Raw genomic sequence first — 12,256 nt, 5'->3', positions numbered from 1 at the left:
AATTAGTTGGGCTCTCTCCAAACTCTCCGTGGAGAGTGGTATTTGCTCCCTGCACCCACTTTGTTCTCACAGTTACGTCCTCCTGGCTTCAGTTTGGCTCTCGAGTACCTGTAGGATAGCCAGGGAGTTAGTTGGATGCCACAGTATTTGCAGCATTTTCCCTACAGCACTTTCAGTCAGCATTTTGCCCTCTCTTACACCTCAGTCACAGGACTGCAATCCAGGCTTGTGACTTTCTAGTTCAAACACAGCTCAGTTTTGCTGAAACACCACGAGAACATTTTGAAACGCGTGTGGGGGATATCTGGGCAAAGGAGGGCGTCAGGAGTCAGGATGCTGCTCCTGTAACCACGAGCACGCTGCTCTGATGAAGTTCCAGCAGTCTCCACTGGGGCAGCGTGTTTCCTTCCCAGCCATAAATTCCCGCACTGCGCGCCCCCTTCCCCTCCCTGCCCTGCAAAGGCCATGCTTTGTGCTGTTAAGGCACACAGGAAAGGGAACAGCAGGCAGTAGGGGCTGGCTGTGAGGGCAGGTTCCTCTCCTGTCCTGGCAGCTGCACCCTGCCTTGCCCAGCCTCTTCCTCGGCTAACAAAGCATTTCTCTTTTCCCTCTGGAGCCTTTCACAACTGGAATGGAACCAGTGAGACCACAACACATTTCAAAAGCTGCAGCCTGAATTCTCACATCTACTGGAGCCCCACACCACCAACCTGAACTTTCAGGCATTCTTTAGATGCTGACACAGAGTATACCAAACCCTTGGGGTTCATGTAACTGCAGGCAGTGATGATTCGTACCCAGGGTCTCCCATCAGTCCAGGCTCCTTGCAGGCACGAGGCTGGGCTGGGAGAACATGTTCCCTCCCACAGAGCACTCACTTTGCAGCAGTAACAGGAGGACTCCAACCCTGATTTTAGACAGAGATCACTTGACAAAAGCACCTCACTGCTATCACAAAGCCACACTCTGCTCCTGGGGGAGGAGCCAGGAGACACTGCACAGCAGCTGGGAGACCTTACAGCAAGGATTTCTAGGATCATGCAGAAGTAAACAACCACTGAGCTCTTACAATCACACGCATACTGCTTGTGATGAACAGTATCACTGCACATCTCCCGCTGTCCCCTTTAAAGGGCTGGGAAGCTCCGTCCCGAGCAGCTGCCATCGATCACCACCTTAGCCCTCCCCGCTCCAATCATGTGATGACCGTGCCCAGGGATTTAAGCTGCGGGAGCTGCGCGCTGCGTTACTGCGGGCTGTGCGGAAGGGGCTCGGGGGTGCGCTGCCTGCTGGGGCTGCTGTCTGCAGCATGGAGCAAGTGAGTGCTTTTTGCGGCTGCTGGGACAGGCAGGACTAAGGCTGGGCTGTGTGCGGGGTTTGGGCCTGGTGCCAGAGGTAGGAGGAGACAGAAATGAGCTGAGAGGAAATGCGAGGCTGGTAGATGGCTGTGGGAGGCATAGTTAGGGCTGACCAGCCGGTTTTCCTCGCCTCTAGCATGATGTAAGTGGGAAAGCTGAAGAATATTTATATCCTTAAGTACTCTAAAGGTTTAGGCCCATTTGTAACTCTACAGTTTGAATCTTCTTTATACTGGCCTTTTTTCCCCTCCCCTGAAACTTTGTCTTTTCCTTCTGGTGAAATGCCTTTCAGGTACAGGACTGGGTTAACTCCTAACGCAACAGGAGAAGAAAGCAAAGCTGGCAGTGTGTTCTAACCCGCCCTTGCCCCCCCAGCTTGGCTTTCCTCGAAAGCCCCCCTGGGCACTGAGTTCCAGCGTGGCACTAGAGGCTGAGGGCAGAGATAAGGGCTTAGTGACTCTGGAAACCTGACCTGGCAGTCTGGGTGTGGGCAGGGCAGGGGGCAAGGACCCCTGGGGCTGAGTGGCAGTGCCAACTTGTGTGCAATTGATCTCCCTCCCTGAGCTGAGGTGTGGTTAAATACAGCTCAGCAACACAACTTCTGTAGCACTGGTACATCAGTGCCTGTACCCTGCTTGTGCATCACCTCCTGCCCTGGCCCTGCATGGCCATGCTTTGGGGGGTGGGGGACTACAGCTTCTGTGTCCCCCATGTGTGGCAGAACCAATGCCAGCTGGCTCCAGGATGGACCTGCTGCTGGCCAAGGCCAAGCCCACCAGAGATGGCAGTGACACCTCCATGGTAAGATGCTTAAGATGGAAAAAAATCTGTTGTACAGCAGTAATTGCCCACCAAGAAGAGAGAGTGAGAATATGTGGAAGCAACAGCCCTGCAGTTGCCCAGCTCGATGAAGAAGGAAGGGGAGGAGGTGCTCCAGGAGCCAGAGCTGAGATTCCCTTCCAGTTCTGTAGTGAGGACTATGGGAAGGCAGCTGTGCCCCTGCAGCCCATGGAGGTCCACCAGGAGCCTTGGGAGGAGACCTGGCTGGAGCAGGTGGATGTCCCAGAGAAGGCTGTTACCCTGTGGAATGCTCCCATGATGCAGCAGTTTGCCAAGAACTGTAGCCCATGGGAAGAACTCACACTGGAAGAGCTTGTGGAAAACTGTTTCCTGTGGGAAGGACAGTATGATGGAGCAGAGGAAGGACTCCTCTCCCAGAGCAGTGGCAGAAACAACCTTTGATGGACTGACTGTAACCCCCATTCCCTGTCTCCCTGTGCCTCTGGTGAGGGATGAGGTCAAGCTTGGGAAGGAGGGAGGGGTGGGGGGAATGTGTTCTTAGTGTTTTACCTGTCATTATCCTGCTTTGATTTTGATTGGTAATAAATTCAATTAATTTCTGCAAGTTGAGTCTGTTTTGCCTGTGACAGTAATCAGTGAGTGGTTTTGCCCTGTTTTTATTTCAAGTGATGAACCTTTCATTACATTTTCTCTCCCCTGTCCAGCTGCAGAGGGAAGTGGTAGTGGCTTTGGTGGGTATGTGGCATCCAGCCAGGGTCACCCACCACAGCTCCCTGTCAGGGGTGTGGGAGATCCCAGTGGCAGCTGGGACAGGCAGCTGGCCTGGCTCGAGCCTTACTCTGGCACATAACTCGTGTTTGGATCTGCTAGAGCTGCTTTGTGCCTTGGCCTAAGCTGACCTGGGAGCCTTGCCCTGGGCCAGACTAACCCCTGTGCTCTGGCCCTGCAGGGACTGGTTGTTACACAGCTGGACATCGAGCCTGGTGAGTGCATCAAGGTCAAAGGGAAGATCCAGTCTGATGCCAAAGGGTGAGTAGTGACAAGACAAGGAATGGGTTGCTGGGGCACTGGGGGAGGCCACAGCCCCTGCTGTGTGTTCAGCTTTGCCAGCACGGGGTAGCTGGAGCTGCTGCACAGGCACCTCCTTTGCCCTGACTGTCTCCCCAGGTTTGCTGTGAATGTTGGCAAGGACAGCAACACCCTCTTGCTGCATTTCAACCCTCGCTTTGACTGTCACGGGGACATCAACACCATCGTGTGCAATTCCAAGGAGGGTGGCACGTGGGGTGAGGAGGACAGGAAGGCTGACTTTCCCTTCCAGCACGGTGACAAGATTGAGGTGAGGCCCTGGGGGTGGGCACAAGGCACTGAGCACTGAAGGCCAAGGGCACAGCTCTTTAGGGCTGCCTTGTGCCCTGTGGAGCAGGCATGGAATGGGAATAAGTAACAGGGGAAGAGTCTTGTAGCTAAAGCCAATGTGCTGCTCAAGTGAATGCCCAATGGCTCTGATGGGTTCAGTGCCCCACTCTGGCCTTCCTTTGCAAGCCACACAACTTGGAGCAGTTAAAACTCTGACCTGAGACTCGCACTGGGTCTGTCTTATCCTGGAGCTGACCTTGGGGCAAAGCAAACCCAATTCCTGCCCCCTGTGCCTCTGCTGAGCTAATGAGCATGGCCTTGGCACCAGCAGCCACCCTGCCTGTCCCACACCCAGACTGGAGGTAGTGGGGAGTGAGTGAGGCCTCAGAACTGTGATGTGTTAACCTTTTTCCTTGTGGCTCTCCACAGATGTGCATCTCCTTTGATCCAACTGAGGCAACGGTGAAGCTGCCTGAGGCAGAGTTTAAATTCCCTAATCGGCTGGGCATGGAGAAAATTGAATACCTGGCTGTGGAGGGGGACTTTAAAGTCAAAGCCATTAAGTTCAGCTAACAGCTACAGCTTGGTTTGGTTTGTTTTCTGCCCTGTGCATAGTGAAATAAACCCAAACTTGCAATGGCTGCTTCCTCTGCTGTTTCCTGCTCTAATCTGCTTGCTCCTGTGTGTGCTACAAGGGTGGGCAAGGAGGGATATCCAAACACCTGCCTCCTTACACTGGGGATTTGCAGGTGCTACTGCTGGAGACACAAGCCAGGCAAAGCATGACTGACTGATTGAAGCTCCCTTAGCAGTAGTTGCTCCCTTCACCTTGTTGGCTGCAGTGAGTGGTCCCTGTCTGGTTTCTAAAATCTGGGATTAGTCCTGGCCAGAAAGGCTCAAACAGGTGCATGTGGGGTGTCCATTGTGCTACCTCTGGCCAAGAACTGCTGCACCCATCTCCTTGCTGGGGATGGTGACTGACGGGGAACACGGGGCATGGCTTGGGCTCTTGCCAACAGCTTTGCTTTCCCAGACTGTGCCCAGCACGGGGGTGCACTGCAGGCTGGCACCAGTGTGTGCCTGAGGGGCAGAGAGGAGCAGGCAACTCAGGCTGGCTGCACTGGCCAGGGGAAAGACCTGGAGGGAAAGGTGAGGCCTGACAAAGCTTAGGAGTGAAGTCCTGAGAGGAGCAGGCTGGCTGTGCTGGCTCATGGATTGAGGTCTTGACACAGAGACCCAGTCTGGGGTACCACGAAGGCAGGGGCTGAGCAACATGTCCCCAGTGTGGGTGACAACCCCTGTGGCAGCCTGTGGGCCAGTGCCTGTAATGCTTGACTGCTCAGCTCCAGGTGCAGCTTAAGGGCTGTACTAAGAGGTTACCAGAGCTATAAAATCCTGAGTGCACCAAACACAAATAGTTGCAGTTAGGCAGAAGAAAAATTAAAAAAGCTTAGTGGACAGTCTGCTTACAAACTCTCTGCTTGTGCAATGCCTCGGAGTGTGTCTGCTCCTGCTCTTTGCCAGCAGCCTGCTAACCACGCTGACCCGAGAGAGGGCTGCAGCTGGGACTGAGGAGGACCTTTGGTAAGGTGAGTGTGTGTTCTGTGCTGTGTGGAACTGGGAGCCTACACAGGCTGCCCGGCTGTCGGGGGGGGGGGCGGCCCGGGCTCTGCGGGGCTGCCGGCGGGGGGCGCGGCCCGGGCTCTGCGGGGCTGCCCGGCTGCCGGGGGGGGCGGCTCTGGAGCAGCTCAGGCAGCAGCCTGCCCGGGTGAGGCCTTCCTGAGCCAAGTGCTGCTCCACTGCTGGAATGATGACAATGCTCCTTGAACAGCTGAGCAGCAGGGCCAGCTGCTTGGGTAGGGGCAATACCCCACTGCAGGGGATTTGAGCCATTCCAGGCTTTTTATGGAAAGGCTGAGGGGCTGCAAGGCTCTTGCCTTCATGTCACAACCCTGTCCTGACTGTCCTGCAGCAGCTGCCTGGAGATGGCAGGAGCCTGACCCTGCAGGATGGACATGGATAATGGGCTTTTTTTAGTTCCTGTCCTGGATCCACTGCACCATTTGTGGGATAGGATGTTGTTTTTAGAGACTGGGCTGTATTTACTAGGCAAGGATGAGCCAAGTCTTGCTGATGCTTTGCCTTGTCAAGCAAGTCTTTATTTGCTTTATTTGGCAGGGTATTTGGGGTGGGGACTTGGGGACAAGATATGTTTTTTTTAAATTTTTTTTCTTGTTTCTCCCTCTGTCAGGTTACCTGGCTGAAGGAGAACTAAATGAACTGTACAACACTGAAGAAGCACAAGGCCCTTGTGTAGCTGAGGCACAGGGGAACTTACAGCTGGTCTGTGCATGTGTGTTCCTGGCTGTCGGGGGCAAGTGAGGGCTGTGTCTCTCTGAACTGACACGAATAAAGCTAATCTCATTTTTTTTGCCCTTAAGCTGGCAGCCCTGGCCACAAGTGTTGGTGATTGCTGTGCTCAGGGTACAAATAAGTCTTCAAGGGGGCTACCCCCCTCCTGGACTTGCCAGGAGAATTAATTAGGCTTATCCTGCTTTTTAGCACTGGCAGTTACCACTAAGGAGACCACAAAACAGGAGAAAGGGTAGGAAGGAAGAATCCCTTTGCCAACACTTCCTGCTGCCTGAGTTTTGTTCTCCTGTGTCACAGAACTATAAATAATCCTGTTCCTCTACGTGACACCAGGAAATACAGAGTGCCCTTGTTGGCTCCTGGAGTGGTGACAAGGCTGGAGCAGTGGGGAAAGCCAGAACACCGTGCCCTGCTGGAGGCAGAGAGGGGGGCACAGGGAATGGGGAGCAGAAAGCACCACAGCACAGCCTGAGGATGCAGCTTTGGGGTATTGCTTTTTTTTTTTGTGCAGTCACCATTTTATTTTCTTACAGCATCATGAAGAGGGAAAATCAGACCTCAAACCCCCTGCAAAGCAGCTGTGAGACTTTGTGTTCTAACTTGGAGATTTATTTGGGTATGAGGATAAGAGACTTCAGGGGAAGAGGCTGCCCAGGGAGGTGGTGCAGCCACGGTGCCTGCAGGTATTGAAAAGATGTGGAGGGACACTTGGGGACACAGTGGTGGATTTTAGTGGTGTTAAGCTAAGTTGCACTTAAGGGTCTTTTCTAATCTAAATGGTTCTAGCAATACTGATTAACTGTTGTATGTTTTCACTTCACACTTGGGAAGAGCAGAACAAAGAACTAATTGTCAAAGTTAAGAAGTTTGGAGAGCAGATAGGACAGGAATTAAAATCTCATGCAGGACCTAGAAGAGCAGAGAGGGCTAAGACAGACCCGCAGCCTTGTCTTCTCAAAGAATAACTTCTCCCTGAGTGGTTCACATTAACTTCACTTGACAGAAATAGGCCATGGGAGTGACTCTGTGGCCACACGAGCCTGCATGTGACAGTGACTGTCACAGCCTGAGAGGACAGGGGGACACTGAGATGGTGTGGGGGGTCAGGACGTGCTGGGGAAGCCGAGGGGCACTCCGGGCTGGGAAACCAGCAGGGCGGCTTCCCATGGAGGTTACAAACAACACAGTGCCTGACAATTTCTGCCAAACAAAACACACATGAGATAAACTGACATGTGTCGTAGAAAAAGCCAAGGTGCCCACCAGCCAGAGGTGACAGTCCTGTTCGTCCTGTCCCCTCACCTCCTGCTCCCTCAGCCCTGGTTTTGCAGGATTTAGGAACCAAAGGGAACCCTGTCACTCTTTTTCACAAGGTCAGCCCAAAGTTTACCTCAGAAGTGCCCCCCATTTGGGGGCTTGCTTGGGAAATGGTTTAGCCTGGCAAAGTGCCAACAGTCAGAGCTTCTCCTTCTCCCCACACACACTGAGAATGGGAGAAAGGGAAAAAAACCCTTCAAACTAGGTTTAAACTTTAACTACATATATATTCATACAGAAAAAATTAAGAGCAAACTGCAATCTAATACACACTTACACAAGTTAGAAATAACAAGAAGTAACTTCTTACTCTCTAGTGAACACAAATCCTGCTATTTTAACTACAAATCATTCCAGAGAACTCAATTTCTCAAGGGACAGATTCAAGCAGAGAGAGAAAGACTAAGAACAAACATTTTACTTTGGATTCGAGCCGAGGTTGCTGCTCACCTTTGCTGGGGTGTGATGGAGGTCTGGGCACTGCTGGTGTGGGATGGATGTCCTGGTGAGCAGAAACCCTGTCCCTGCCCTGTGTGCTCCCTGGCACAGGAGCCAAGGCCTGGGGGTACCTTCTGCCATGCTGAGATCCCCTCACACCCCACCCCACCCCACCCCATCCCCACACGAGGGGCCCTCCCTCCCTTTGGATCCCCCGTGGAAACCAAACACCCCACACACCTCCTTTCTGACAATTTCTGTGTTTTCCCCTTTTTCCCCTGACCCAGCTGCTCCACAGCAGGCCATGCTGCCCAGTGAGGGGAGAAAAATGCATAAAAAATAGAATTTTACCCACCTTTTCTCCACAGAGTCAGGCTGAGGTGTGTCCGCTCGGTGCCTCAGGTGTGGGCTCCCCTCAGGCTGCCCCTTGTTAACCCTGATTACCCACAGCTGTTACCCACAGCACACCGGGAGGGGCGGGCAGGGTGCCCTGCTGTGGGGTTGGGGCACATTTGGTGTGCTTTGGAGGTGCTGGTGAGGGCTGGGGGCCCACCCAGGAGCCCCTCAGGTGCCAAGGCCGCCATCACAGCCCCCTAAGATGGCGCTGCTCCCGCCCTTCGTGAGGCAAAATGGCGCCCACGGCCCCTCAGGGCGGGCCCCAGGCCCTTCCCCACAGAGCCCCTTTGGTGCCCCGGACCCTTCCCCACAGAGCCCCTTTGGTGCCCCGGACCCTTCCCCACAGAGCCCCTTTGGTGCCCCGGGCCCTTCCCCACAGAGCCCCTTTGGTGCCCCGGACCCTTCCCCACAGAGCCCCTTTTGTACCCCAAAATGCACCCCGGACCCTTCCCCACAGAGCCCCTTTTGTACCCCAAAATGCACCCCGGACCCTTCCCCACAGAGCCCCTTTGGTGCCCCGGGCCCTTCCCCACAGAGCCCCTTTGGTGCCCCGGACCCTTCCCCACAGAGCCCCTTTGGTGCCCCGGACCCTTCCCCACAGAGCCCCTTTGGTGCCCCGGACCCTTCCCCACAGAGCCCCTTTGGTGCCCCGGACCCTTCCCCACAGAGCCCCTTTGGTGCCCCGGACCCTTCCCCACAGAGCCCCTTTGGTGCCCCGGACCCTTCCCCACAGAGCCCCTTTGGTGCCCCAAAATGCACCCCAGACCCTTCCCCACAGAGCCCCTTTTGTACCCCAAAATGCACCCCAGACCCTTCCCCACAGAGCCCCTTTTGTACCCCAAAATGCACCCCAGACCCTTCCCCACAGAGCCCCTTTTGTACCCCAAAATGCATCCCAGACAATTCCCCACAGAGCCCCTTTTGTACCTCAAAACCTGCCCCCCAGAGCCCCTTTTCTACTCCAAAACCTGCCTGAAGTTCTTCCCCACAGAGCCCCTTTTCTACCTCAAAACCTGCCCCCCAGAGCCCCTTTTCTACTCCAAAACCTGCCTGAAGTTCTTCCCCACAGAGCCCCTTTTCTACCTCAAAATCTGCCCCACAGAGCCCCTTTTCTACTCCAAAACCTGTCTGAAATTTTTCCCCGCACAGCCCCTTTCCTACCCCAAAACCTGCCCCAGACCCTTCCCCACAGAGCCCCTTTCCTACCCCAAAACCTGCCCCAGACCCTTCCCCACCGAGCCCCTTTTGTACCCCAAAACCTGCCCCAGACCCTTCCCCACAGAGCCCCTTTTCTGGCCCAAAACCTGCCCCTGTGGCCACTCATCTTCCAATTTCATCCTCACTGACCTGCCCTGGGTACTTTTCTTTTTAGTCACCACGTTATTTTTCATCAGTGGAGTCACACCAAGACTGTGCAGCAGCAGGTCCCTCACCAGCAGTTTGCTCAATATTTGGTCATGCTTTGTGGTAGTTTTGACCTGACTAAACCCATCCCAATCTCACAGCACCTCCTGCCCTCCCCAGCTCAATTATGTGCTTGCTTTTTGTTGTTCTTCTGCATTTCAGACCTCAAACCCCACCTTGAGAGGGGCACCAAAAAGCAGATTTTGGCAGGGATTTCTGGCCCTGGCACACACCAGAAGCTGCACAGCACAAAGGAGGATTGTTGAGCAGCACTTTGCTGGAAAACAGGCAGTGCCAGAGGAACACAGCAGGGATATAAAGCAATAAATACTCCCATGTGGACACTGGTGGAGGGTGTTGAGGAAAGCCTGGAGAAACCCGGGGTGGGGTCTCTGGATTTGCTCACACTGATGTAAAGCACCTTTTAATGCTCAGGATTTGTGTGGAAAGCCATCCAGTTTGCTTTAATTGCTTTTTTAATTACCAGCCTGAACTATCCCAACAGATGATGGATGGGGACTGACACATCACCTGTTGTGTGCTCTGCCTTTGACCCCTTTTACAGGTGACCTTCACAAAAGGTGTGGGGTGTTAAACCAGAATCTGGGATGGGACAGCCCTTCCCTTCCCACCCTGGCATGGGACAGCCCTTCCCTTCCCACTCTGGGCTGGGACAGCCCTTCCTACTCTGAGTCTTGAGGAAAAAACATCTGATGTGAATTCCCTGTGATTGCCCAAGGGCTCTGATTAAAGCAAAGCCCATTTGGAGTTGGATGACTCTGTTTCCTCAGCACTCACATCATGTTGCTGGGAGCATGTGAGGGTTGAGAGCTGGGTTTACTGCTTTGACTGAAGGGAATAATTTAAGGAATGTTGACTCAGGAAAAGGGCTGTGCCCCAACTGAGGGGCAAACACAGAATGAGGGGCCCAGTTGGTTTTGCACAGGATTTAACTTGGGATGGGCAATGTATGCCAGGGGAAATTGAAGCTGGATATCCAAAAAAAAATTCTTTGCAGAGAAGAGTGCTCAGGGATTGGAATGGGCTGCCCAGAGAGGGGGTGGATTCCCCATCCCTGGAGGTTTTTCAGCTGAGCTTGGCCGTGGCACTGAGTGCCCTGATCTGGTAAAGGGACTGGAGTAGGACCAAGGGTTGGACTGGATGATCTCAGAGGTCTTTCCCAACCCAATCAATTCCATGATTCTAATCTATTCTAGGATTCTTTGTGCTTCCCAGGGTTTTGCTCCAGCTGCTGAAGGGAGACTGCAATTCCCACTGTGCCAGGCACCACCTGGAGCCAGCAGGATCCTCCAGCACTCCATGGCCCCCCTGCAGATGTCTCTGGACAAGGAGCTCAGGTACCCTGAGCTGACCTGGGAGGGAGTGCCACCCACTGTCACCTCCTACAGACAGAGGCCACCCCAGCAGGTCCCACAGCAGGGTGGGAAGGGGGACATTCCACTCCAGTGCGCCAAGTGGGTGTTTTCAGTTCAAGATAAGGCTCATTTTTAGCAGAAAAAGGCCAACTGTTTGACAACAGTGCTCACTGTATCTGCTGTACTGCCTTTCTCCCCTGCACCCACTGAGATGCAGGTTCAGGTCTGAAAACCTCATGCAGCCAGACCCAAAATGCAGATTTGTGTCAGGAAGTGACAGAGTAAAATTCTGTCCCTGGTATCTGTGTCCCATGAAATCATTTCCTCACCCTGGGAAATGGATTTCCATTATCCTGTAGTTTCATAACCAAAAGAGAAAGGCAAGATGGGATAAAAAGCAATGAATATGCTCCCATTTTTGCCAGGGGTACTGAGATGTGAATCTTCAGGTTTGGCCAATGCTTAATTACCTTTAAATACATGCCAAGATGTGCTGCTTCCAACCTCAGCAAATCCTGCAGTTAGCAGGGTAATTTTTGAACAAAACTGTGGCAAGACAGTTTCTACCCCTTAGCACAGAAATTTGGGCTTTAACTCAGTTTTCACCTGAAAACAGAAGCTGTTACAAAAATGTGACTATCACTTGCCTCATTAGCTGATGCTTCTCTGTACAATGGAGCACAGTGTAGGATGGAAGGGTGGCTGCAAAAAAAAAATCTGAATTAAGACAGCTTTTAAATCTAAAAAACTAAGCTGCAGTAGAGGGCAGGATTTTATTTTAGGGCAAATTAGATGTGGTGATTGGATTGAAACAGCTCCCTGCAACTCCACTCAATTACTCTTGAGTGACCCTAAAGATATTTTCCCCTCTAGTTTTGCTTTGATTTGGCTGTTAAGGCATAAAAATCAGTTGTCATGAAATGCTGTGTGAGCCTGGAGAGTGTGCACACTCAGAAGGAATGTCCTTTACAGCAAGTTTTGGGTTACCATTCCATGGGTATCCTTTCTGTGGGTAGAATATTCCATTTCAAGTCAGTGCTTCTTGCAGCTTGTAAAACAATTCCTGGTGAAGCAGATTCAGACAAAGGAGGTATTGCTGCATTGGAAGGAGTCCTACTGTACATCACCCCCTGACAGAGCCAGGCCTGTAAATCCTGTCAGCAGAGACTCCTGACACATCTCAGGGAGATCCTTCTGGCTGCAAATGAAGCACAGGTCAGTCATGAGGACTCAAAGCAGAGTTTTCCCCTCCCTGTTCCTGCAGTGAATTCCTAACTTCCAGCTAACCTGGGCTCCTGAGATGCACATTCCCATGTTGAAACTCCAGAATCAAAGGATCACAAGATCCAGAAGAGGAAAGATGGCATTTTCCTGGCCAAGGTCTCCTTGTGGTGTGTCTCCTTAATGGTATGTGTAGCATGTGTTGAAACAGGG

At 52.9% G+C, this 12,256-nt stretch overlaps 1 protein-coding gene across 1 annotated transcript; it reads left to right on the top strand.

The window, feature by feature from the left end:
• The first annotated feature begins 1,208 nt into the window (after positions 1-1,208).
• LOC139671794 (16 kDa beta-galactoside-binding lectin) lies at positions 1,209-4,159 on the top strand. The gene is made up of 4 exons (XM_071555055.1): positions 1,209-1,318; positions 3,109-3,188; positions 3,327-3,498; positions 3,948-4,159. The coding sequence occupies exons 1-4, from the start codon at positions 1,310-1,312 to the stop codon at positions 4,089-4,091; spliced, it is 405 nt and encodes a 134-aa protein (XP_071411156.1). The 5' UTR covers positions 1,209-1,309; the 3' UTR covers positions 4,092-4,159.
• Positions 4,160-12,256: the final 8,097 nt, after the last annotated feature.

This window comes from Pithys albifrons, chromosome 5 (genome assembly GCF_047495875.1).
Source record: "Pithys albifrons albifrons isolate INPA30051 chromosome 5, PitAlb_v1, whole genome shotgun sequence".
NCBI classification, from domain to species: Eukaryota; Metazoa; Chordata; class Aves; order Passeriformes; family Thamnophilidae; genus Pithys; species Pithys albifrons.
This window is presented reverse-complemented; position numbering and strand designations above follow the sequence as displayed.